Genomic DNA, 26,441 nt, shown 5'->3' with positions numbered 1-26,441 from the left:
TGGTGTGAGGAGCCTAAAAGGAGTAGAGCTTGTGCTCAGTGCGGAATTTCACAGGAAGCCAGCGGAGCTGCTGAAAGAAACTGAGGCAACGTGACCCACGCAGGGGACGAGCTGTGGCATTTTGGACCAGACTGCTGTATACTTGTTAACAGTCGTTAACATACTGATGTAGCTCTCACCTTGTAATTACGTAAAAAAAGTGAGGTTACTGTGGCTGTATAAGTGCTCAATTACTTTCAAGTACTTTTCTTCTTGTAGGAGTACACTGAGAAGGAGCAGGCCAGCGCAGACCCTGCAGGTCCTCCTGTACGAAGCATCAACGCCTACCTGCAGCAACCACTGGAGAGGATTCAGAAGTACAAGGCCATCCTCAAGGTGACAGCGAACACGCACGCAGTGTTGTTAGGATTAGTTATTTAAGTGGGAACGCACACTGTATGTGACTCGCAAGTGGAAGGTATTTCCTTTTAGACCTGCAGTCTTGTTGAAAATTTCCATTGTAAAATTTTCAGGAGCTCATTCGAAACAAGGCGAGAAACGGCCAGAACTGCTGCCTGCTGGAGGAAGCTTACGCGATGGTGTCTGGGCTCCCTCAGCGCTCTGAGAATACCCACCACGTCTCCATGATTGAGAACTATCCCGCCACACTGGAAGTCCTCGGAGAGCCAATTAGACAGGTAATATACAGTTACCGGCTGTATTATGAAATGATGAGACATTTTATCGGTTTGTCTGATGGTTTGTGAATGTTTCATTGCGCCAGGGACCTTTCCAAGTGTGGGAGGGTGCTCCAGGAATCAGGACGTCCTCTAGAGGTCACCACCGTCATGTCTTCCTCTTTAGGAACTACTGTATAATCTGCAAACCCAAGAGAGACAGCAACACTGATACACAAGCATACGTTTTCAAGAACATGATGAAGGTCGGCATTTTAATATCATCACTCATTTTTTGTTTTTTTTGCCGTTGTCTTTCCTCTTATGGTCTGAAAGACGTTTGCTGTGCCCTTCATCTTGTTGCAGCTGAATAACATTGACGTGAATGAGACGGTGGAGGGTGATGACCGTGCCTTTGAGATCTGGCATGAACGCGAGGACTCTGTGAGGAAATACACTTTACAGGCCCGAACTGTTACCATCAAGAACTCGTGGCTGAGAGACCTCCGAGAGCTGCAGCAGCGATACTGCATGCCTGCCTGGAGTGAGTGTCTCAGTTTTGTGCTTTACCTCACTCCATCCAGTATTACTGTGTGTATGTCTTTTATATTCAAAATCCCCCTTGTGATTGAACTCTTTTTCTCAGGTGCCCCAGATTTTGATGAAATTCTGGCAAACTGCACTGCAGAGCTGGGCCAGACGGTTAAGCTGGCCTGCAAGGTCACTGGTGTACCCAAACCCGTGGTCACATGGTACAAGGGTAAGGCACTCGCTGAATGTTTTTTAATCATTTGCACTGCTTGAAATCTGACACCAATAGACTGTTCATTTATTGTTTCATCAGTTCATTGTTTTGCTTGTTGGCTGCAGATGGGCGCACAGTGGAGGCAGATCCTCATCACATCATTATCGAGGACCCCGACGGTTCGTGCACGCTGATCCTGGACAACATGACTGCAGATGATTCTGGCCAGTACATGTGCTTTGCCACAAGCCCAGCTGGCAATGCCAGCACTCTTGGAAAGATTACCGTTCAAGGTAGGTTACCCGACTGCTATAACACTAGACATTTTCGTTTGATTATTATGAGACCCCTCCAACGGTTTTATGAGATCAGGTATCTTCTGCTGCTTCAGAGCACCCTTTTCTGGTGAATAACCACTGTTGTTCTTGAACATGTAATTCATTTGAATGTATCTGCAGTCCCTCCGCGTTTTGTGAATAAAATGAAGAACGCTATCTTTGTTGCTGGTGAGGATGCTCAGTTCACTTGTGTAATACAAAGTGCCCCCAACCCCAAGATAAGGTACAACTTCTATTAATTACTCGTAAGCTGGCACAACATTTTGAATCATTTTCTTTTAAAACTGACTTCGTACTAACCTCTGCCCTCTGGCTGCGTGTACCCGTTCAAGGTGGTTTAAGGACAGCAGGCTGCTGACCGACCAGGAGAAGTATCAGACCTACAGTGAGCTCCGGAGCGGAGTTCTGGTCCTGATAATAAAGAACCTCACAGAGAGAGACCTCGGACACTACGAGTGTGAGGTGAGTCTAGACTGTTCATTTCAGGAAGTATTCATAGCCCGTCCCCATCGTGCTTAAATCACCACTTCAGAAGTTTGTACAGTAGAAGCCTCTGCAGACGTGATTTTCCCAGTTAGGAAGCAATTACATTATTCTCAGGGAAGTTTCTACAGTCTTTGCAGATAAGGATTTGGACAGTTTATTCCTTCCTTCCTCTAAATCTCTGCCAAATTGGATTGGGAAACATCTGTGAACTACAGTCTTCATGTCTGTCCACAGATCTCTGAGGATTAAGCCTCAGCTTTGACTGGTTATTTTAATAGAATTGCCACTTATTTTTATAATTATTATTATTATTATTAAGGGAGATTTTAATTTTGGTCTTATATTAGTCTTTGCACCTGAGAATTTATTCCAAGACAGAAAATATCAATTGGTTGCAGTAAGTCATATTTAGGACTCTAATAATGTATCCCTGCTGCTGCCAGCTGTCCAACCGCCTGGGCAATGCCAAGTGTGCTGCTGATTTAGTCCGACCCTCTGCCTTGGCTCGCACCGGTGAGCAGGCTATCACCATAGAAGGTAAGAGCACTCCTTTCATCCTTGTAAAGCCACTCTTTTTATACAGATTCTAAATCAGTAGAAACATCATCATCATTGAGCTTTTAATGCACATTTAAATATAAACTCTTGCATCTCATTATCTACAGCAGCAGTTTCCTCTTTGCTTTTGTCCGTGCTTATCTCATTTATTCTGCTTCTCCCATAGTTACCGAGCAGGAGACTAAAATACCAAAGAAAACCATTATAATGTAAGTGTGATCAGACACCCGTGCATGAAGCATGTCCGCTGAAAGGTTGCTCACTGAATCACCCTCTAGACATTTCTTCATATAGAGTTTATCCGCTGCTGTCGACTTGCGAGTAGTTAACATGAGCTGAAAGGGAAGTTGGAGCTCTTATAAATGTGTGCGCCTCTGTCTCTGGCCCCATACATGCATTGTGCAGTATTTAAAGCCTGAATGCAAAATAGTTCTATCACAGGGATGATGAAAGGATGGGCTATTTTCATCAGGGTGCCAACTTCGTTACTGCAGCTCATCACACGGCCTTTATATTTAAATCCAAGACTGTAAGTGAGATTTATTTATGTAGCCACATGTCAGAGATCACGTATTTACAGCAAGGGGGTTTATGGTTTGTGGAGACAGCTTGTATGCTTTGATCTTTGATTTAGATGAGGAAAGATTCCCTCATCTGGAAGAAGCATCATATGCTGTGATTATATCCTTTCAAAGCGCACATAGTGCATAGTGTGGTACACGTCTGGATTCATGTAACTGTTGCTACTTCACATCAGTTTTTCCCCTCTGGTTTTTGAGGAGTCATCTCTTCTTAATTAGTTACATAGCTCAGTGTCACTTGTTCGGGTGATTTACGAGTGGCCATTTAAGACCAGCAGCTTTGAGCGTTGGTGTGAAAACTACATACAGCTCAGTGTTTTGTTCAGAGGATCCCAGCTCAAGTAATGTCTTTTTGTTCCCTTCAGTGAAGAGACCATAACCACTGTGGTGAAGAACCCACGCATGAGGAGGCACAGATCCCCCGGCTTCACTCTTGCTGGTCCCCACCGCTCTGAGACTTCCACGCCTGAGCCTCCCACAGCCAGGCCGAGGAGGATGCCCGCCCAAAGGAAGACCACCATCCCAACCCTGTATGTCACTCAGCCTGAGGGAGCCGAGGCCAGGGTGACGGAGAGCAAGCCAATGTGGGTGGAAGTAGAGGAGGTCATTGAGTATAAGGTCAACAAGTCTCCCAGGATGCCCAGGAGGAGAGGAATCTCACCGGCGGGGTCTGATCGCGCAGCCACTCCCTTGAGACCCAAAAGGTCTCAGCTGGAAAACCCAAACGCTAACAATTCCAACAACAAGCTGGTGGATCAAGCTCAAGCCCAACTGCAGGGGGACATCAGCAGCCAGCCGCTGTCCTGGGAGGAAGAGGCTGGTGACGTCGCTGCCTCTGCATCTGGAGAACCTCACGAGCTCTCCTCTGTCCTTACCCCAGCCGGAGAAGACAGCGACGACCTGGACGATCAGCAAACTGTCATCTTTGAACCCAGCGACGACGAGGGCGAATGCGATCTCATCAGAAAACAAGACCCTATCGTCCTGAAAAAGGGAGATCACGTTTTGACGCTGGAGGACTTGGAGGACTACGTCCCAGGAGAAGGGGAGACTTACGGCTCCTCGTCCGCCCAGAATGTCCCTGAGGAAAAGCCCTGCGAGATCTCTGTGCTCCAGAGGGAGATCGGAGGCTCCACGGTGGGACAACCGGTGCTCCTCAACGTGGGGCGGCCGGACGTGGTGCCGAGGCCGAGGGGCGGCTTCTTCAGCCGCTTCAGGGAGAACCTCCCCAGCGGCCTCTTCTCGTCTTCCGTCCCGCAAGCCAGCGCGGCCCGGTCCAGGACGGAGAGGAACGTCCCCATCCAAGTGAGCCATGCGAAGCTGGAGGTGAAGCCGTCGTACTGTTCGGAGGTGCAGAGAGTCGAAGGTGGGCAGCGGAACTTTAAAACCAAAGTGTCGACGCAGACCTACGGTTACACATCGGTTGGCAATCCTGTCACTCTTCAGATAAGAGATAATCTCTATCAGAACCAATAAGAGCTCATTCAATTAGGTATCACACAACCCTCTTAGTCTTAAATGGAGACATTTCTTCTGACATGAGTAAAATAATAAAGAAATTCTGATCTAAGGTACATTATCTACATTTGACAAACCATTCCATGTTAAAGCTGCCAGTCAGAAATAGACTCATCCCGAGTCGTTTCTGGACAAATGGTTGGAGTCAGATGGTCACTTGAGACTTTACACGAGTCGGATGCTGTAGAGATAATTATGTCACTGTAAGCAGTTTTCAGTCCAGTACTGCTAAATTATAAACTGCTGCATGACATATACAGCATGTATTGCATAGTATATGTTTTACTGAAAAACAGTTTCACCATCTGAGTTGAATCTCGTAAAAGATGGTTCATTTTCAGCTGTATCTTCACAAAATGATGAATTTGACTCGCCGACATTTACTGATCCAGACATTATCTTTAGTGACGACTCTTGCTATATACATAGATTTTTACAATACACACCGGTATTTGTATTTGTTCTGTTTCTTTTGTACCTTTCACGGAGTGTTGTTTCTTTCTGACACGGAAACGCTGCAGCAAATGAAGCGATAAGCGCACGATTCTATTTCAGTGCCGCTTTAACTTAATTTTAATGAGCAACACTAATTATAACCTTGACAACAAAACCGCGGCGACTGTTGTGGTCCCTGAATTTGTTGTTTAACCAGAGCTGTGCGATCAGATTATCTCTGCTGCACCAGTAGAAATGAGACACGTCGACGAGAAAGTCATTCGGTAGGTGAACTGATGACGATGTTTTACATTTTAGGCATTTATCATTGTGAAACAGATGTACCTGCCATACCTGATTTGTTAATTGGATTTTGTATTCAGCTTTTTAGACGTTTGTGTGCCTGTCAATAGAGTGCAGTCACCTGCAAACTCAGCGACATCCATGTGTTAGTGACAGATATTTAGACGAGTGGCTGCATGACCTTGCGTAGATGTGTTTATCTGGAGTTGTTGAAAGGATCATCTTTGATTATGTTTGATTAAGTTTGTGCTCGGATAATTTACTACCTATTTAAAAAGTGACTAGAATAACTTAAAGACGTGTGGTGTTTTAAATGTGTTTCACTCAGTTACAAGGGTTATGTTATGATATTAAAGCACTAACTGGTTCTACTTGCTTGTACTGTACATGTGTAGTTTTGGACAAAAAACATGGTTGAGAACAAAGTGTTGAATTGAATAAATGTACTACCACGACTCAAGACAGAATCCAGCTTCTACTCCATTTTTCTTTCTACAGAACAGAGGCAAACGATTGTATTTTCGTACTGCGGCATGTTTACTGAAGTTACAACATGTAACATCGTCTAAATGTTGGACATATAATAGACTTATTTAATAAACCGTAAGTAAATACACAACTTTCTTCCACAAGCTGGTTCAGTTTTAAATGGCAAATCAGAGGACTGCATGCGTTTATTAAAGAGTGATGTTGGCACAGTGTCACAAATAGATGTCAATCTCAGGAACAGAGGTTACAAGACGCCTGTACATAATAGTTTGGGTAATATACACAAAATTGAAAAGAAAAAACAAGCAAATAGTTTTTAGTTTTCAAGTAAAAATGAGTTTTAGTGTGTACTTGATTCCACAAAAGATAAACATGCCATTAAATCCGCTGGAAGTTTTTGAAGATGAAGATGTTCATGAAGAACCGAAGCAGTCCTCTGAAAGTCATTTTACTGTAAAGGTGAAGCTGCAACGTGACAGTTAAAAAACAACACAGTTTTACAAATATACAACTGTAACACAAACTGTTAAAATGTCTTATTACAGACGACTTCGTTTAAAAAAAAAAAAAAAAAAGCTCAATTCTAGTTTTTGTTCCAAGCAAAATATTGATGGGATTTAATCCTATGACAGCACAGCAGTGTCTATGGGTATCCAGCAGAGTTAACACATGATCTAGCATTAAAAAGAAATTTAAAAGAAAAACATCTACCGGCATTGGAATAATTGTATTGTTTCAACAGTTTAACGGTGACTTGCATGTGTCCTCTGAAAGTAAACAGACGCCATGATTTCCAGAGAGGAGTTTTACCTCATGCGGGTAGGTGCTGGTATTTAACTCGAGGCTTCTTCACCATCAACACAGAGGAACTGGTTGCACACGTAAAACCGATATAATCCAGACATGTGCTTTTAATTATAAACCCAGTTTGTCCACATTGCGGTATCTCCAGGCTGGTGAGAGAAGCTGCACGCTGTACGTCTGGGTGCATTTATTTCCGCCTGGCAGAACGTCCTGCATGCCGGTCACACTTCAAGTAAGAGTCATTGGAGTATCTTTAGTTCAAAATAAAAATATGGAAAGAGTTTCCTGTCTGTTTAAAAGTGTTTTTTTTTTTAAAAAAAACAATATTTCACTTTATACTATGTTATTATTTGGTAATAAGTACTTCTAAACACTGTGTAAAGCTTATGTGTTTGTATATCCACTAGGAGATGTTATCTGAGCTTGAGAGATCACCACCGGAGGGAATGTACATGACTGGAATGGAGGTCTGTGGTTTCTTGAGAGGAGTGGCTGGGCGGGATTGGAAGGTATCAAGACGACGCTGTCTCCTATGAAGTACTGTTGGTCTTCTTGACATTGTTAATTTCCTACAGAGAAGCAAAACAAACATAATATTGTTTCAGGAAGAACAGAACGAAAGAGAATTGCAGACTTGCTCAACAGCGCTCATTGTGGCAGAGAGTTGTAATTACAGGAGTCAGATGCCCAGGAATAATTGTCTTAACAGGTTTGTCGTGTTAAGTGTGACGTGCTACAGTGCAGGAGTATGGGGAAACAAACACTACCTTATTTATTTAAGATAAAAAAAAAAATCAAAATGGATTTATTCTTGTTGTGTAATTCTAAATGACTTTGCTTAACATAATATGTAACCCAACTCAAGTAGTATAAAAAACATTTACATTTGTAATTTAATCATTGTTCTTTCTGATCAAAGTTACATCATGTCACTTTAATTCAGTCTTGTTTACATGTAAAGATCAAAATCAACGCATGTATGATGAATGTGTGTTGACTACCTAATATACACTGATCAGCCACAACATTATAACCACTGGAGAAGTAAATTACATTGACCATCTTGTTACAATCCAGCGTTCTGCTGGAACCTGGCATTCATGTAGATGTTACTTAGACATGTACCACCCACCCAGACCTAGACCAGAACAGGTACCCCCACCCCATAGCAATGATACTGTACTGCCTGTATGGCACCAGCCATCTCCAGCAGGATGCAGTCTGACACACAGAAACTCAAAACAACAACAGCACAAGGTGTTGACCTGGCCTCCAAATTCACCAGATCCCAAACTGATCAAGTATCTGTGGGATGATCCACATTGCCCCCTCCCCTCAACCCATAGCACCTAAAGTCTCCCGCTAACAACATCCTGTTGCCAGACACCACAGGACGCCCTCAGAAGGACCATGTCCATTCTCTGATGAGTCACAACTGATTTGAAGACCTACACGATATTATGAAGGTGGTCATAATGTTATGCCTGATCAATGTAAAACTGCTATAGCCTCTCACCTCAAGAAGAGCCTGCTTTAAGCGCCCGTAGGCGTCCTCCAGGTTGTCATTGATGATTATGACATCAAATGCACCATCTTCTTTACCTAGAAGGAGACACAGTTTAGGCCGAGTCACGATTTGATCTTAGTGGCTTTAAACACTGCACAGCTTTGAGGGGTAAACCAAAACCACTCACTGAACTCCATTTCCACTTGGGCTGCTTGTAAACGCTTCTGAAGGCTCTCCTCCGACTCCGTTTTCCTGTCTCTTAAGCGCTTCTCCTGAAACATTAAAACCAGAAAGCGTCTACATTCAGAAAACAAAAACAGCAAGACCAAGTATCCCAGGGGTACGAAGCAAACTCAAAGTCTCACAACAAACTACAAAGTTTTGCCCTGGTGCAAATGTGTGAACCTGCAGACGCATTTGTGGCTTCACTCAAATGCGTTCCCATCCGTACTCACCAGGACCGCCATGGATGGCGGCTGGATGGAGATGTAGATGGGGTTCAGGTCGGTCGTCTTGATGTTCCTCACGCCCTGCATGTCAATGTCAAGTATACAGATGAGGTTCTTGGCCTGGACAGCCTGCACGGCGGCTTTACTCGTCCCGTACATGTTCCCCGAGAACTCTGCGCTCTCGATGAACTCGCCGTTGTCGATGCTCGCCTGCATCACCTCCCGTGTAACGTAGTGGTAATCTGACAGGCGGAAAAGGAGCCAAACAGAAAACAGCGTAAGAAAGCGACTAAACCGACGGGACTCATGAACCGATTCGGTGGCCGCGTGTCGTACCTCTGCCGTTCACTTCGCCGGGTCGAGGGTTTCTGGTCGTATCTGGGAATTAAAAGGAAATCCATTGTGAATGTTCAGTTTCCAACTTAATTATTTGATCAACAGATTGATTGTTTCACGCATAAAAGGTCAGAGAATAGTAGAAAAAATCGAAAATGTCAATTCATGGAAATCTGAACTTTTATTTATGTCTCAAGTGATCAATCAAGAAAATGATCAGAAAATTAAAATCAGTCATAGCCACAGATTGTGTGGAAACGACGTAGCCACAGTGGCCCATTGGTCACTTCGAAGCTTTGATCCTGGCATTTTGCCATCGTGGATTTTGTTTTTAAAGCCAAGTTCATAATACAAGGACTTCTCAATCACTATTAGAGAGATTTTAAAGCCACATCTGATGGCTTGGTTCCTCTTTTACCGTCAAAGGTAATTGTTGGTCCGAGTGCCACTGAATACACAAGTCAATCTCCGAGATGCACGTACCGATCAATAATTCTGGCCGCCGACCCAAATGAATTCTTGTATATTAGTATTCCTGTATGGAAGACTTACGGGAGACGCTGAAGCCAAAGATGCTGTCGTACTCCTTCATGAGCTTCTTCAGCAGAGTGCTCTTTCCTGCTCCGGACGGCCCGCTAAGCACCACAGGCCTGGGTCCAGCCATAGCTGAAAAGACAGGAGGAGTTCATTATAGAAAAACATGTGGGAAGAACTGGACGGGTGACATGTAACCACTGGAATCTGACATGAGTCACTGTGGAAATGAAATTAAGCCTTAGCGTAAAGCCTTTTCATCAACTACGGAGGAACGGCGTTTATAGATCGTGTGGGAGAAACACGGTAAAATAATAGACCGGAGACCAAAGCGGCTCTCACAGGAGCAGAGGCAATCAACAGGCGGACAAGCTGCGAGGTTACCATGGCGCTGTCCTGGAACAATTACACGCTAATTGGAGAACTGCTTGCGACGGCAGGAAAACAAAGAGATGCTAAGAAATGCTACGAGAAATGCCTCCAATAGACGCATATTCCAGTGAACTGCAACGAAAACAACCACCTCAAACTAAACCATGCAGCCTTCTAATACCTGGAAATCTGCCCAAAATGTTTCCACAACACCTTTTATATCCACATTTTATATGTTAATGAAACAAATGAAACATTTGTTTCATTATGTTCATGAAACAAATGTTTCATAACAGCTATTTAATTCTGCACATAGTAAAACACGTAGCACTCCTCCTTACCTTTTCTCAGAACACACAGAGCCCAAGCGGAACAGGAATTCAAGTGAACAGGGAGGGTGTGTTTGTTTTCCAGCTGATTGTGTTTAAACTAAGAAGGGAGGGGAGCAAGAGGGAGGGCGGGACCTTCGAATTCTACACGACAGATCAGTCTCTTATCCAAGCTTAAAATATAAAAAATGATGTGCTCATACGAGATGTTATTCTGTAATTACCTGATAAACACTGATATCGTTACATGTGTAAAACCAGGTTGAGCTATTAAGCTGAAATCAAGCCACTACAGGAACAGAAGTGGAAAGGTATTAATTATCGGCCTGTTACTCACATCTTTGTCAGATTTCAGACAGGGTGGCCGTTAGTCCAAAAAGTAGGTGTTCCATAAGACATGATGCACCAATTCTCCAATAAAGCATGAATAAATGTGCAGCTCTAACCCAGGAAGCAGCTCTAAAAAGCGAAAGCAAAAGTAAATTGTACTCGACGGCCTCGTGACCCTTTAAAAGCCGAGGCTAAAAACCACAGCGCGCTGTGAGGCTTCTTGTTTCAGATGCAGTGAGCCCGTCTTTGCAGGTGCAGTTGACAAGAGTCATTCTCACTCGCCTCTTCAACTGCTCCCTTTAAACGGTAACATGGCTAATTAAAGGGGCCGGAATCTCTTTTTAACGAGTAAACGGAGAAGCCTCCAAATGTTGTCAACCACAAGGACTTTCAAACGTTGGCCAGGATTTTATTTGGGCAGTTTGCCCCTCACCTTTCTGAAATAACACGGGCTCCTTTTTTTTTTCTTCTTCTTTTTTACCTTTGATTAAATGGGCTTTTTTGTTGTTGCTGTTGTAGTCTAAAACATGGCCATCGCAGGTTTGCAGAGTGAGAGGGATTTAAAAGAAGCAAAGTTGCCCATTCTATTTTTGCTAGAAAAAAAAAATAATTAAAAAAGTTATAAAGCTGGTTGCAGGTTTATTTAGTTGAACAGTTGCTTTAGCTATAAAAAAAAAATAAACTTGTATGCTTAAAAAAACACCTTTAAACAAATCAGATCATATCAACTACCTCAGGCTGGATCATTATTGAATGTTTTGTCTTAAATAATTGTATTTAGTGAATGGATATTATTATTGTTTGAATACAAACATCAATCTTATAAGAATTATTAGCTTTTATATGTTTTATTTATATTCGGTTACTGACCAGACTAAACGTACAATTTAAATGGATGGGCATGTTTCATACTAAAGAGATAATTATACATGCATTAACGAATAAAGAAAATAATCATGAGTTGCACCGTGGAGCCTAGACTGGAAGACTCACGCTTGTCGTTTAAGCTCAGTTCAAAGAGAAGTAAACATCCCTCCTAGTTTTATGTTGCACTCAAGGAAGGAAACCTTTTTGACAGAACTTTAACGTGATCAAATTATTATTTTTTCATGACAAAACCTCCAAATACCAATCAGTCTTTGGTACTTAACTGAAAGCTGCATGACAGGAAATGAGAGACATTTCCTGTCATGCTACTAATGGAAGCTGCACAGTCTTTGACTTAAACCACGTGCAGCGAAACCTCATGTGATTGGCATCAGCAAAAATTTAAATCATGTGAAAGCTTCAGAAGTTAAAAACACTCTGGTGGGAGAGTTAACACATCAACTAAAAAATTATAAGCAACTATTTTAGGCCTGATGAGTTAATGTTCATCATGTCTTTGGACATTTGGACTGTCGCCTCTGGTTCTGGGAGCTTTTCATTAATTTCTGCCATAGACAAATGGAACGTAGCATGCTAATCAGTAAAGAAAACATTGATTTGATGTAGTACGATGCTCAGTGTTATTGTCAAAGCAGTCGTGTTATTGTCACTTCACTTCATGAGGGCGAACTGGTTCTCATCTACAGTGATCATTTGTTTTCCAGTGGAGGACACTGAAAGAAACTGCCCAAGTAGTAGTACCCTGCATGTTTAATAATTATTAAGACACAGAGTTTTGTGGCAGTATTATCTCACAGGTGCACTTTGGCTCATACTTTGGAGCAATAAAGAGTTATGATTTGCGTGAAATGGCTGAAATAATGTGCATACTGCACAAACTGCAAGAAGAAAATGCACTAAACTGCTGTGTGCAACTTTGTATTCCATTATGATTATATAAAGCTACTGTTTACTTTAAAGGTTTAGTTTTAAAGGTGCAAGAGTGAGGTGTCAGTACATTAAGGTGTGGTACTTATAATGTGAAGATGTCTTGTGGACACATAAATACCGCGTGACCACAGATTTCAATGTATCATGTAACCATGTACATTTGATGAGCAATGGTTTCCACCTACTTTGCATGTTAAATAAACTAATTGTATATGCGACAACGTTCAGAAATAATAATAATAATAATAAAAGACATAGTATAAAAGTACTATGAATTGTTTTCCATCGTGCATAGCAGTGATTAAGCTACAGGTAACGTTGCATCAGCTAAAACAGCCTGGAAAACACAAGAACCATCTTCCAACCATCTGACTGCAGAAATGAATGGAGGGGCTCTGGCACCGTGATACAGTCGACTGATCAAACACAACGGGAATAACAACAAACAAACACATCCTCATTCCTACCTGAAAAGAGCCTTGAAAAATATCTCATGTACATCGGGAGTTACGTTAATCCAACACTTGGAGACCGTCTCCGGAGGATTTTGTCCCTCCTCAGCCATGAGAGAAAAAATGCGCTGCCTACGTCATCACTGCGGGCCAAAACACCATCGCGTTACGTTCACGAGCGTCCGGAATGCGCGCGACAAAAACACAGAAACTCTGTGGTTTATTTAGCATTAGCTTCACGCAGAATACAAAAAAACGCAAATGTTTTATGTGTAACGTGTGTCGTCGGCCAGTAACTACACCGTCTTCCTTCACGGGGATACGCATGCGACCAGGTGCTCTTGTTACTGTAACTTTGTCTTAAGCAACATTAGCTCAACAACACTAACTGACCTGAGCTAATGGCTAATTTAGCCAGCTGTTTCTCCTGCGTTCGGTGAATAACCCGGGAAGCAACAGTGGAGATTTGGTGCTGATGATAAACGTAAACACCGCTGGCAGGAAACACGTTGTCCTGATCATAACAGGGAAGTCAAACTTACCGCAGAGCTCCCCGGATGAGTGTCTGCTGTAGGCCTGGCCAATCCTTCAGCTCCACTGCTAATGTGGCTAAAGTTAGCTGTGTGAGCTAACGACGCGCTGCTTTCTTCTTAATTCTCCGAGCCCGACTACGACCGAATATCATGTTTGGTTCCTCAAGAGCTGGAGGCGCCCGAGGGGGCCAGGACCATTTCAATTGGGATGACGTGAAAGTCGATAAACACAGAGAAAATTATCTCGGTAAGTGTAAAACCCGTCCCCTATCAGCGCTAACCAGATGCTAATGGCTGCTCACGGTGCATGCGAGGGAGCAAGATACTTCAAAAATGCAGTTGAACTACACACCGTAACACCACATGCTACTTTCCCGTACCTTTAGTTGTAGAGTCCCTCATTACACAGTCTGGACTGGTCTAATCGCCTGATTTTGGGCTAGTTTTCTCCTTAAAATCAGCAGAGCCTAACTTCCATTGGTGTCTCTGAGCGGGCACACGTAGCATGTCCACTGTGTGAGCCCACATGGCTGCCAACATGTCAAACAAAAACTACGTAGCGGCCACCGGACCTCAGATCTGACCTAAAAGGATAACAGAAATAGGGCTACACGACTTGTTTTAGCGAGCTTTAGTTTGAGGGGCATTCTCTAAAAAACACACTATCTAAACATTAATATAAAATTAATGGCCTCATCAAGCAGTGGCGATGTAAAATATGGTCTAAACAACAGGTGAGATTCTGCTAAGCATGTGTGTTGTTAAACACCAGCATGATTGTTATTTCCTATGTTACATCGAAGGCAAATGTCAAAAGAGTTAAATTTGAGCTGTTTTTGTCCATTTAGAGGATGAGATCATTACAAACATAAACATCAACATAGAGGTGCACCTGATAGTTTCAGCCCACAGAGCTCACTGCTGAACAGTTTAAACATGAAATAATCATTAATTTTCAATGCATATTCAGAACAAGAAAGCACAAATTATGGCAGATTCATATAGTGTAGTTTGGAGTATTACACTCATGACTTTTATTTAATCCAAAAACCTGTTAGAATCTGTAAAATGGTAACAGCACCGTTTTCCTCGGATAATAATACCTGTGCAATAGTTTCTGTCCCCATAACGATGGACCGGTTTAAATGTATAAAGTGTATAGCTGAATCTAGGCTGCATGATATTTTAGAATATAACTTGTAAAAACTAAAAGCATGCGTCATTTTCCTGTATCTGTGAAGATTCTCAGTCATCCATGTCACGTCGCCCAAAAGCAAAGCTGAATTAAAGGCAGATGGACTTGTTGAGTTTTCTTGGAGACCATTAAGTTCTCATCCAGTGAGCTTTTATTTTTTTAGTTCTGTGCAGAAAACAACACTCAACAAGTCAGTTTGCCTTTGTTATAGCTTTGTCTTTGGATGTTTTTTTTTTCTGTAAAGAATCACACTCGGTACATTTGAACATTCAACATCGCTACCTTCCTCAACCAGTATCACCCCGTCTCTGTCGTTTCCAGGAAACTCCTTGATGGCCCCAGTAGGACGATGGCAAAAAGGAAAAGATCTAACGTGGTATGCGAAAGACAAAAAAGGCGCACCTTTGACCAAAGAGCAGGAACTTGCTGCTGTCAAAGCGGCAGAGCACGAGGCACTGATGGCCGCCCTGTATGTATAACTTTGCATAACGTAAAATCCTGAAGAACCGCAAATGCAGACGGGCAAATCTAAACTGTTTACCTTTGCCTTTTCTCAATTCAGGGGACACAAGAATATAAAGAGACAACCCACTGGGCTGACCAAAGAGGTAAACTGTGACGTCGCTTGTGAACATCTTTAAAGAGTCTGCTGTTGCTCAAAAGGCTGATTGTTTTGAATTTTCTTTTGCTGCCAGGACCTTGTAGAAGTCTGCAGGAGGGAAGAGGTTGATGGTGAAGAGAGAAATGTGGATCGCATCTCCGGCCTGGGAAGCTCCAGGTGATATGTTATATATCTGTTGTTTACTTCTTATAAAACCACGGTGGTAAAAATATTCATATATCACTCAAACGCACATTTCCGAAAAGTAAATGATTGCGTCAGGTTCTTGTCTTTACAAGCTGACTTTGTTTAAAAGCCAACGTCACGTGATGATTCAAATGGAAATGGAAAAATCCGCTGCCGTCGCGCTAATCGTTCCTCTTGACATTCAAGTGCTGCGTGTCTTACTGCCGTGATTGTGAAGTGTTTGCTTCTCTTGTATGTTTCCATCAGTGCAGGGTTCAGAAAAATGGTCTTGTCTGAACAAGAAAAGGAGGCAGCTAAAATAGGCCTGCCGATTTTTACAGTAAGTGTTTTTCTGTTGTTTCTCACATGCAGATACTAACAATATTAATGCAAGAGGCATTTTTAATTGTTTAAATGGCACTTGTCATTGATACTAACTGAAACAAGCCAAGTGTTCTTTTTATATACTGGTGACGTATTAAGTGTTACAGTTTATTTGAAGGGATCAGGCCAGAATTTAAACAAATGTGTTTCCAACGTGCAGCACCACAAGACTGAGAGTCGTCCAGAAACTTCAGCAACGAGAACATCTGAGAGCACAGAAATACAAGAGACGGAACAGCGGTGAGGGTGCACGATATTACGTACCGCCTGTAAATAATATCAAGCCGACTGCTGCTTTACCCATTACCCATCCACATCTACAGACCAAAATGCGTCTCTGCGTCCCGTCTCTCGGGTTTAGTTTTATCATAATTAATGTCTGCGATCTAATCCCATCTCCGCAGGCACGAGAGCAAGAAGAAAAAGAAAGAAAAGAAGAGTAAAAAGGAGAAAAAGAAGAAGGAAAAGAAGAAGAAGAGGCACAGAAGAGACTCGTCCTCCTCAGAGTCGCAGGACGACAGAAAGAGGTTGGTTCATGTCTTCACGTTAAACTTTGGCTGTCGTCTGTTACCTGGTGGTGGATGAAATGACAGGATTAGTGTAAACTACGACCTTCAGGACCTTTTTAAAAACTGGTTTGGAGGCTTTTTGCCTTTCGTTAGAGATCACTTTGTGTTTGCCCTGAAACAGCCTGTCAGCACTAGAGGGCACTGAGACACTGTCCCTCCTACACGCTGCAGCTCAACAAGTTACCTTTAAAGTTTGAGGCACATTTATCCCAAGACTTTAGATTTATCCTCCATGTGAGGATTTATTTTACCAACTTATGTGCTTCTGTATTTTGTGGTGGGGAGCAAGAAATGATAATATATCATAATCATGTACAGGATTTAGGATGTAAGCAAGTTAAGCTCCAGAAATCCACACAACAGCAACTTAAATTCATTTACAGGTTGAGGAGTTAGTCAGAATTCGGTTTATTGCCACATACGCTCAAACTTATCGCAGGATTTTGTCTGTAGCTTTAGCTTCCACCCCAGACTCACAGCTGATCCCCAGCAACGCCCCGACCACTGAGCGTTTGTTTCCGTTAACTTTTCAGGCAGAGAAAGGACCACCACCACCACCACCACCACCATCATCATCATAATCCATCATACCCTAGTCAGAGTGGAGCCAGACCCCATGACAGCCATTCAAGAGGGGGGGCAAAGGCCGAGCGGGAGCCCTCCCACCCCCACCACCGAAAGCAGCGGCATGACACGGACTCCTCCGACGGGGGGTCTCCTGTCCCCCGTAACCCTGCCAGCCACAAGAAGGCCCCTGCTGGTGCCGGACAAAGCCACAGGCGGCGCCACGACACAGACTCCGACGACTAATGTCCCCAATGACCCCCCCCCCACCCACCACCACCACCACCACCACGACTACCCCCTCAATTCAGAGGTGCATAACTGGACAGGGCGCTCTACAGCAGCTTGACCCGAGACCTGATTTACCCTGAATGTCCAAACAGACTCAGGAGAACACTGTAAAGCTCCACTCAGTGAGTCGGATGTGACGGTGACTAGTGTTTCTTTGTTATTATTATTATTGTTTTAGGTTGCATTTAACTTTTTTTGTGTGATCAAATCCCCAAATATCACATAATCTGTACTTTTTGGTTTTTATCTAATTGGATAAAATATTTGGCAAAGTCGATGGGATGATCTTTTTTTTCCCGCCTCTTTAAAGTGGCTTTAGATATTTCGGGAAACCTTTCACTACAACAAGCCCCTCACTTCAGTTGAGCCAAGCGACTGTTTCTTTTGGTATTTTCGTCCTGAAGCCCCCGAAGATGCCCCCTTGACACATGTCCTCCATCCCACTGTCCTCCGTGCCCCCGCTCAGGAACTCCCGTCCCCGTTCCTGCTCTCAGTCGTGCCAGCGCTCCTTAATCCCTCATCCCTCTAGGTTCAGCTCCCTGACTGGTGCGACACCGTTGGAATGCTCTCCACCGGTCATAATAGAGTGTAGTGTTTGCATTTGCCTCTGAACTGGTCTGAAAGAGGGTATTTGCTGGCTGGCACCTGGGAGGGGGTACACTAAAAAAAAAAAAAAAAAAAAAAAAGAGCAAGACATTCATAAAGGAGAGTGCAAAAAACCAGGCTGGTCCCTTTTATATGGCCGGGTACCGTTAGACCGCCACACACAAACCAAGCTGATGAAGCAGCAGGAGAGGAGGGCTAGACAAAGGCACCCTATGAGGGACCCAAGACTCGAACTGCCTCCCCTTTCCACCGCCACCATACTCTCCTGCCATGTTTTATAGGCTTGGCTGCATTAACCACAGCAGCCTAATCAACCTCCAAGAATGCCGTCCTAGATTGCCACCCCTCACACAAAGCCGAACCGGGTGTGCTCTCCACGTTACCGCGTTAACCTCGACGCTGGGTGGTTTCATCACCTCGGGGCATCGCATTTCTTCCTAGGTCAAGGGGTGACGGCCTTAAGGGGTTGCTATGACAACGGCCTTTTTTTTTTTTTTTTTTGGGTTTGTTTAAGTATTTTTGCTCCTAAGTGTCTCGCTGTTCTGTTAAGGCTGTAATTACAGATTCGAGATAATTATCCAAAAAGAAAAAAAAACTGTTTCCCATTTGAATACGGACGTAAATGTTAAATATTTTTTTCAGTGAAGTGATTGAGATGGAGGTTTAGACCTTCGAATTCCGTGTGAACCAATAAATCAGATGCAGAAACATTTTGTATCCAGTTACTTTTAATCAACAGTGCTTTTTTTTCCTCACAAAACAAAAGCTTTACATAAAAACATACATGAACTCAAGAGGTTAATATCACATTTAGGCAACTATAAATCAAAGGAAAAAAAAAAGATTAATGCACCCACAAGACGTAAAGTTAACACCCACACCTTTTTAGAAATAAAAAGAGGCAATTTTTGGATATATAATTTAAAAAAAAAAAAAAAAAGGCATTTGTGTGGTCTATTATCTGCCCCAAGGACAATGTGCTGCAAAAGGAAGAAATATTGGCACTAGTTAAAAGACGTAGCTAATTTTGTATTGCCATATGAATTCAATTTCCTACAGTGGGTTAAATAAAAAGAAGGCGTTACTGGTCGGAGGCTTTAGTGAACACACTGAGCTGCTCCTTACAGTTGCCTCTCACAAAACAAACAGTGTAGGGAAAGTGGAAATAAGTACTAAGTGGGGTAATAGTTCCTCTGCTGCCTTACAACGTAAACACCCAGTAGATATACATGCCCTTAAAAACCAACGGATAACATCATGCAGTTTTGCTAACAGGTACATTGGAAAGGCAGCACATGATCAACCTGAGACTAAAATATAAAAAATCCAATGCAGGTTCCACAGACTGCCTTCCCCAACTACAAAAAGAGCAGGTAGTTCTTTTTTGCTTTTTGTTTTTCAGTTTAAGCCATCACACAATAACAAAGGCTGGTGAGTGTTCACAGAAAGGAGTGATGTCGGTGTAGAGTACCAATAATCAATGCCAGTGTTCGCTAATGATCATTTGAAGGGCTGGTACATGTAGTCATTGGTACAAAGTTGCCTTCGTAGCTGCAAGTAGTGCATCAGTGTATAGTTCAGTTTTTTAAAACATGAAAAGCCCCTCGGTGATCAGTCCCTACAGTACATGTGACCAGATAATAAGAAGCCATTAGATTGAATTGAGGTCCTGGGGCCAACATGTGCTGGTAAACTCCTTGCCTCCCTTTTTTTCTTTTCTTTTCTTTTTTAGTTTTAAGTCAATGCACACATGGCTGCCCGACAGCCAGAAAGAGAAATAACCACGGCAGGATTTTTCAAAGAGTGCAATCAGTTGCCCCCATTACCAGGTATATTTACAGTTCCATAAAATAAGAAAAAAAATAAAATAAAATACAACAGCTTTACAAGAATAGATCACCCCCAATAACTGCCTGTAGGTTTGTGATAATAAACACCTGAGGTGAGGAAAGCTTCCAGTACAGGGCAACTCAGTTTTTTTTTTTTTTTTTTTTTGGCGACACCTTAAGGGTAAAAGAGCGAAATGACAGATTGGGTGGAGTAGATTCATTTTTGGATAGTTGTGGTTATTAATGGTTCTTGAGCTGATTAGACAACCAGTCTAGTCCTTCATAGAGGCCGTCTCCAGTGGTGGCACAGGTTGCCTGGATGTACCAGTGTCTGTTACGCAGGGAGTGGAGATTCATCTTGTCTGTCAGTTCGGCCGCATTCATGGCATTTGGAAGATCCTACAATAAACAAACAAAAGAGTTACAGCAAGATATCCTATCAACACAGCTGGCAGAATACATATATATATATTTTAGAAAACTGGCTATGATGTCAAAGTCTTACCTGCTTGTTGGCGAACACTAGTAGCACGGCATCGCGCAGCTCGTCCTCTGCCAACATCCTCAAGAGCTCCTCACGCGCCTCCGCACATCGCTCTCTGTCGTTGCTGTCCACAACAAAGATGAGACCTGGACCAAGAGCAAAAGACGACACAAATGAGTGAGCACATGTTAGACTGCGCCTCTTCTAAGTATCATCCATCACCAAAGTGAAACATGTACCCTGTGTGTTCTGGAAGTAGTGACGCCACAGCGGTCGAATCTTGTCTTGACCTCCGACGTCCCACACTGTGAAGCTGATGTTCTTGTACTCGACTGTCTCTACGTTAAAACCTGAAGGAGGAGGAAAAAAATTGCGTCGTTAAAACGAAAACCTTAAATTCTCAGGGAGGGAGTCGAGGCAACGCACGTCAACTTGACTCACCTATCGTGGGAATGGTAGTTACGATCTCTCCAAGTTTTAGCTTGTACAAAATCGTCGTCTTTCCGGCAGCGTCGAGACCCACCATCAGTATCCTCATCTCCTTCTTCCCGAACATTTTGAAGAGCCCTGCGAACATATTCCCCATGGCGGCGGGTGATGGGGACCTACTTCTGGCAAAGAAAAAAACTGTGGAGAAAAGCATCAATTATTAGGCACCAATTCAGAAGTGTGCTGCTGGCAAACATTATCTGGTTTTGATCCGCAATGAGTCATCAATCACGTGTGTCCATGGGCAGAAAATTTATATGCAACAAGTGTTTTTTTAAGATAACAGATCAATAATTAACGTGGTGGCTGAGATAATTGTCTCTAAAGTTGCTAGACGTACGTCAGCTGTGTGGGAAAACCATGAACTCTGGTTTCCACTTTTTCGAAGAAGTAAATACCTTGTTGTAACTTTTCAACTAAGTAGTATGCACGTACAGTGCATACTACTTTTTAATAATTACCTCTGGGGCTGAAGGCTACATCCACTTGCCAGTTCATTGGGTGCATTAGTGAATGGAAACCATTTAATTTTATTCTGTTCAGCCCACACATGTTATTCAGTGGGCTGGGCTAAAAAAAACAAAAAAAAAACAAGAAACACCCTTTTGTTCAATTCAGTACAATTTAACTGCACCACCTCCAAAATTATCATACAGTTGAATTACTCTGTTTCAACATAATCTGATCATTATAACAGTCATGAGTACATGAGGATTTAGTGTAGGACTATTAAATAAAAAAGGCATCTTTTTACACTAGTGTAACCCAATATTTTGGGCAAATCACAAACCTTAATTCCCAGCGTACATAAACACCACATTGGCCTCGATAAAAGAAACGTCGGACAATTCTGTGACCTGAATGCAGCACATTTGGGTTTAAATGGTAAATCGGTGGACGTCCTGCAGGACTATGAAGGAGTGCCGAGCATACGGGTGAGGCTACACTGACTCTTTAGCATCAACCAACCGTCATTTTTGCGCCAATAAAGACGTCTTCTCTGGCCAGGCAACACATTTAAACCCAGGTATTTTCGCAACAAGGCGGCTAATTCAGCTTCTGCCAAGATGCGCCGCTAAGACTTGCCCGACTACGTAAACAAACACTGACGTTAGCTTGCTGTGTTGCAATGCGTTTACTCGCCCGTGCAGCTCCGATTATTTTTACAAGTTTAAACGCAAAGCAGATAATTACGGCACGTCCGATACCAATTAAGTCAAATGCACACACGGACGCGAGTAATAAAGTAAAGGAATAAAAAGGAAAGCTCAAATAAGTCGGCTCTGACAAATTAGCTGCTAACCGCTAATCGGTAAAGTTAGCACTTAGCCTATAAATCACATTGTTTCTCCGGTTATCGTAGCCACAGACGCACGGCAGGATTGTACTTGACATCGTAAGGGTTTTTTTGCAAAACCACAGTTGGATATTTTCTAAATGTGCAGTACATTGTCTTTAAAGTCTCTCTTACACACTTACTCGGTTGGTGTTTCTTTTCCTCAAGGCGTTTCCTTCCTCAGGAAAATGGCGACGCATTGACACGTCAGAGGTTCCTGCTGAACTTCCGCGATCACCAGGCCGGGAGGAGTCGCCCCCTGTGGCCGACGGGGGAATCACACGCACGGCTGCCAGCCCCCATTGAAAGGTACTGGTTTACTTTAGCAAACATTAACGAATCCATTGTAATAAAACAAACCCTGCAATAAATCCTCCTTCATGGCGGTTATAATGTTCAGTTTATGTTGAAACGACACCAAGGAGCTGGCAAATCAGCTGTAATATCATAGTGGAGTGTGTCTATATTGACTAAAATAGAGTTGTGTAAAAGAAAAAAAAAGAGGCACACAATATAATTGAATAATAGTACAAAGTCTCCAGCATAAAAATAAATAAATATTAAAATGAATGAACTGGCAAGCGAGATACCTTAATCTGTAAACTGTTTAATCAGGCGTTCATACTTCATTGCCTTATAAAGAGGTTCAGGCTTTTAGCAATAAATTGTTGACCATTATTATGACATCTGCAACTCAGGGTAGGATGTCAACACTAGATCATTGTAAATGTAAGATAAGATAATTCTTTACTGGTCCTATGGTTTACAGCGTTACGACAGCAGAAGAGATAGAAGAGTAGCACACATATCAGTACAAAAATTGTACAAAAGTAGTAATAAAATAAAAACCCGTGCACCAGCAGTCCATCATCCGTTCATATCACACACAAGCACCTCCTTGCAGCATGTTGTAGATTATTTCTTGTTCAGATGCGACTCTAATATCTGTTTCTAAATGCTTTTCAGACTATTCAGTAAATAAACTCATGCAGCTTATGATAACATTTGTAGCCTGAGCTAATGTAAACTTTGATGACAGAGCGTGAAATTAGATCTTAGATTTTTAACGTAAAGCATCATATCATGTTACATGTCATATAAACAGCTAAAACTTCTTAAAGAGTTTGTGCACAAGTAAATGTGATTACATGTATCTGACGTGTGGATCAGTTTAGGTGTTAATAATAATATATATAATATATGTAGTCTGCTTAGATGAATTATGGTCTGTGCTCATTCTGGTACCATTTAGATTTATTTAAATCAATCAGGATATTTGTTTTCCTCTCGCTTTTGATCCACGGCCATTAAGGAAACGCCCAACCAGTGTTATTGTTGGGGCGGTTGAATTTTAACCAGGGTCAACTATGCCTGCTAGTCCCAGCAGAGGGGGCAGCAGGAGGGGAGAAGGCCAGGAGAGAACAGCAGGAGGGTGGAAGGGCGATGGACCACACAGTGACGGCTCATAATGCCGTCTCACTCCGCAACCATAATTTGTGGTTTTGCCCCTCCGAATGCCTGAGTGATCGCTTTCAGCATATTTTCACAACAACTGCCGTCTTTTTTCTTTTTTCTCTTAAGTGCATGCAAGGTGGTTTACTACTAGTGACTGTCTACTTACTTCCACGTTCACAAATTAAACTTTGTCAGTATAGTTAGGTCGTCTTTTTAGTCTTTAGTTCAACAGTCTTTTTTAATCTATGTTGCACATTTAAAATTATATTAAAAAAATTATATTAAAAATTTTTTAAACCAATTTGGGAAAACTACCAAAACGTACACGGTTTCAGCTGTAGAAAACAGCCTAAACAAAAATACCTTTTGTGAACCTAAAGTTTTAATGTCCTCAGAAATAGGTATAAATCCTGTAGTTTGGTTGACTGTCGTAGTCATGACACAGAAATCAATGGTTTTATCTATCTAATTAAAAATAACAATACAACAATACAGGAAAACAAGAAGAGTGGCAGAGCTGAGACAGATTTACTTTGTTGCATCACCCACAGCATCTGTTCACACATTGTGGACGTGTCTTTCTGTTAAACACCAGGACAGTTTGTTTGTACCTTCAGTTAGAGTTTGGTGAATTAGGAGTTTATTGAAGTTCATGCACCGTCTTTACTAGGATTCTGATTATCTGAAGTACAAACACTTAAAATATGGATATCTAACCCCAAACCAAACCCCCATTAGACAGGATGCTCCTGGTTATCATCTGATAAGTAAGTAGACGTGAATGCGGTCTCTGTTGTTCAAACAATGTTTCACACATGACAGAACGACTTCACTTTTAGGTTCTTCCAAACCAGACGGACCAATAGTTAAATCATCTATACACTTTCTCTGCATAGATAATACAGGTCAGCCAGGGACAGCTGGCTTTTCAGAAGGACACTGTAAGAAGATATGTTAAAAGTAGCTATAAATTTTGCTTGAGCTGGTCGACCTCCACGCACCTGCAAAAAAAAATCCCCCCCTCCGAAAAGTTAACCCTCCCACTCCCCCATTCTCCACAGATTTTCAGAGCGCAGGTGCAGGTGTCGAGGTGTGACAACAGAGAGCAGGGGGAACGTATGCAACGAAACCTGTCACGCTGATGCTTTATCACTGCCGTGTATTTTCTGCTGCACACCTTAGCCAAGTCACATAACTGGACTCTGAGATAATCTCCTCGCCGGAAAATTACACCTTCAGGCTGAAAAACAATATTGTCTCTGAACATCTGTATTCAAACTGTTTGCTTCCGAGGTGAACACTTTAAATCTAAACCCGGCATTTAAGGGAGAAATAAAGCCAGACAATCTCAAATTAACCAATCTGTCTTTTAATGTAGAGATGTTTGACTAAAAGCAGACTTCACTGTGGGATGACGTATCAACATACCGTGTCGTGCGGCGAAGATACTGTAAAGATCCATGCGTTAATGCTAAATCCATTACACTCCACAGGCAATCCCAGCGGTAATATCCATTTGCAGAGTTCTTCTCTTTCGTCCTTTTCAGCTTCATATCTCACGAGATACTGACAGTTGTGATGTGTGGACAGACGACTACAAATAGGACAGTAGGGGGGTTTATATATCGCGCACCCCCCCTCCACAGAAAGCACACACACAAACACACAAACAAATTTTGATGGCACCACACGCTTAACCATCACATGCACACACCTGCGCGTACACAGACACACGTATACGCTTCTTCTTTTTTTTTTAAATAGAAAAAAGAAAAACCCTCTTTATTCATGTTAACTGTGTTCTCAGAAGTCTTATCCCCACTTGGGGGCCATGGCCTCCAAGGGAACAGCTACAGTAGAAATGGAGGTTTCCAAAGAAGTAGCCTCACAATGGGGGAAAATTAAGCTTTTTGTAAATTCCTGGGATGGAAATATGGACTAAATCATGACCTGTGAGCAATATCTAAATCCCTGAGTCAGTCATGCCCAAATCAGAGTATATTTATGGTTGATGAAACCAAGAGCAAAGCTTGTCAGCCGTTTGTGAATGGAAGATGGCTGCCAAGGGGCAAAACAGGCTTTGCAGTAGGAAGTGGGTAAGGATCTCAGTAGGGGCCTGACTCCCCTCTGAGACGAGGCCTAGCAAGGATAAAAAACGCTCAGTAAGGGGCTTGGGAACGCTGATCTGGTGTGTGTGTGTGTGTGTGTGTATGTGTGTGTGTGACAAAGACAGAGAAAAAAGAATGTGTGTATCTATAAGTTTGATCCATAAGGAAATAAGTTGTGTGGAGTTTTTTTGAACCTTCACATTACGTTAAATTAATGATTTTGTTTTTGGGGGTTTTGTGTTGTGGGTTTTAAGTAATCATAAGAATCCTGACAATAGATGCACATTATGAAATAGCCCCAGGGGCAACCAATAGGCTGCTGTGTGAGTTGTACAATGGAGCTGGTCTGGGCTAAGCAGCGCTGGAACTCAGATGGACAGGCATGGGATGCCTCCCTCTGCGTCTCATGTACTGGATTATAGGTCGGGCAAAATCCCAAAGGAGATGTGAAGCAGGAAACAAACCGAACATTATTACAACGACCTGCATCGTTGCCATGAGAGGGTCCATGCTGGCTTCTTCCATTGGCAACAAGTGCCACTGGGCACCGTACCCCACGCCTCTCACAGTAGGGGGCGCTACAGAGACAGACAGGCTGGGGCAAAAGGATAAATGTGCACCAGTGTCGCCTGCCAGTCACCTTTGTATGGTGATTGTCGGCGGCCTGAAAAGGTCGTTAAGGGGATTTACATAACATTTTGCACTCCGCCCTGGGCACCCCCATACCCAGCTATGGGGACGCCGAGGTCTGGACCTCAGTAATGTTTTCCC

At 42.7% G+C, this 26,441-nt stretch overlaps 4 protein-coding genes across 5 annotated transcripts in view; 2 read left to right on the top strand and 2 right to left on the bottom strand.

The window, feature by feature from the left end:
- Positions 1 to 6,080, top strand: part of obscnb (obscurin, cytoskeletal calmodulin and titin-interacting RhoGEF b) — a 52,397-nt gene extending 46,317 nt beyond the window's left edge. The window contains 11 exon segments of the mRNA XM_047588846.1: positions 259 to 375; positions 513 to 677; positions 764 to 922; positions 1,023 to 1,200; positions 1,303 to 1,416; positions 1,527 to 1,694; positions 1,860 to 1,962; positions 2,072 to 2,201; positions 2,669 to 2,762; positions 2,950 to 2,992; positions 3,730 to 6,080. Of these exon segments, the coding sequence (XP_047444802.1) occupies positions 259 to 375; positions 513 to 677; positions 764 to 922; positions 1,023 to 1,200; positions 1,303 to 1,416; positions 1,527 to 1,694; positions 1,860 to 1,962; positions 2,072 to 2,201; positions 2,669 to 2,762; positions 2,950 to 2,992; positions 3,730 to 4,840 (2,382 nt within the window). The 3' untranslated portion in view covers positions 4,841 to 6,080.
- Positions 6,081 to 6,257: 177 nt separating this feature from the next.
- On the bottom strand, positions 6,258 to 13,568 carry guk1a (guanylate kinase 1a). The gene is made up of 7 exons (XM_047588843.1): positions 13,056 to 13,568; positions 9,758 to 9,871; positions 9,206 to 9,247; positions 8,876 to 9,111; positions 8,608 to 8,692; positions 8,430 to 8,515; positions 6,258 to 7,482 (listed from the first exon to the last, which is right to left on the bottom strand). The coding sequence occupies exons 1-7, from the start codon at positions 13,087 to 13,089 to the stop codon at positions 7,444 to 7,446; spliced, it is 636 nt and encodes a 211-aa protein (XP_047444799.1). The 5' UTR covers positions 13,090 to 13,568; the 3' UTR covers positions 6,258 to 7,443.
- A 14-nt stretch (positions 13,569 to 13,582) lies between these two features.
- On the top strand, positions 13,583 to 19,842 carry c7h1orf35 (chromosome 7 C1orf35 homolog). Its single transcript, XM_047588842.1, has 8 exons — positions 13,583 to 13,820; positions 15,090 to 15,237; positions 15,331 to 15,376; positions 15,464 to 15,546; positions 15,823 to 15,895; positions 16,100 to 16,179; positions 16,344 to 16,466; positions 17,042 to 19,842. Exons 1-8 carry the CDS (start codon positions 13,724 to 13,726, stop codon positions 17,316 to 17,318), a joined length of 927 nt encoding a protein of 308 aa, XP_047444798.1. The 5' UTR covers positions 13,583 to 13,723; the 3' UTR covers positions 17,319 to 19,842.
- arf1 (ADP-ribosylation factor 1) lies at positions 18,680 to 25,135 on the bottom strand. 2 transcript variants are annotated; one of them, XM_047588844.1, is made up of 5 exons: positions 24,991 to 25,135; positions 20,724 to 20,909; positions 20,522 to 20,632; positions 20,304 to 20,428; positions 18,680 to 20,197 (listed from the first exon to the last, which is right to left on the bottom strand). In XM_047588844.1, the coding sequence occupies exons 1-5, from the start codon at positions 25,022 to 25,024 to the stop codon at positions 20,039 to 20,041; spliced, it is 615 nt and encodes a 204-aa protein (XP_047444800.1). In that variant the 5' UTR covers positions 25,025 to 25,135; the 3' UTR covers positions 18,680 to 20,038. The 2 variants fall into 2 exon arrangements, with proteins under 2 accessions (XP_047444800.1, XP_047444801.1); XM_047588845.1 differs by lacking the exon at positions 24,991 to 25,135 and adding an exon at positions 22,251 to 22,389.
- Between the last annotated feature and the right edge of the window lie 1,306 nt (positions 25,136 to 26,441).

Source organism: Mugil cephalus, chromosome 7 (genome assembly GCF_022458985.1).
Source record: "Mugil cephalus isolate CIBA_MC_2020 chromosome 7, CIBA_Mcephalus_1.1, whole genome shotgun sequence".
Taxonomy (NCBI): Eukaryota; Metazoa; Chordata; class Actinopteri; order Mugiliformes; family Mugilidae; genus Mugil; species Mugil cephalus.
This window is presented reverse-complemented; position numbering and strand designations above follow the sequence as displayed.

Coding starts and splice junctions, on each gene's coding strand:
- guk1a (XM_047588843.1), bottom strand. CDS start 13,089: ATGTACATGAGATATTTTTCAAGGCTCTTTTCAG. Junction 8,693..8,875: donor CGCCATCCATGGCGGTCCTG/GTGAGTACGGAT, acceptor TTAATGTTTCAG/GAGAAGCGCTTAAGAGACAG. Junction 7,483..8,429: donor TAAAGCAGGCTCTTCTTGAG/GTGAGAGGCTAT, acceptor GCTTCTCTGTAG/GAAATTAACAATGTCAAGAA.
- c7h1orf35 (XM_047588842.1), top strand. CDS start 13,724: ATGTTTGGTTCCTCAAGAGCTGGAGGCGCCCGAGGGGGCCAGGACCAT. Junction 15,896..16,099: donor TAGGCCTGCCGATTTTTACA/GTAAGTGTTTTT, acceptor TCCAACGTGCAG/CACCACAAGACTGAGAGTCG. Junction 16,467..17,041: donor TCGCAGGACGACAGAAAGAG/GTTGGTTCATGT, acceptor TTAACTTTTCAG/GCAGAGAAAGGACCACCACC.
- arf1 (XM_047588844.1), bottom strand. CDS start 25,024: ATGGATCTTTACAGTATCTTCGCCGCACGACACG. Junction 20,633..20,723: donor AACTACCATTCCCACGATAG/GTGAGTCAAGTT, acceptor CTCCTCCTTCAG/GTTTTAACGTAGAGACAGTC. Junction 20,198..20,303: donor TAGTGTTCGCCAACAAGCAG/GTAAGACTTTGA, acceptor TGTTTATTGTAG/GATCTTCCAAATGCCATGAA.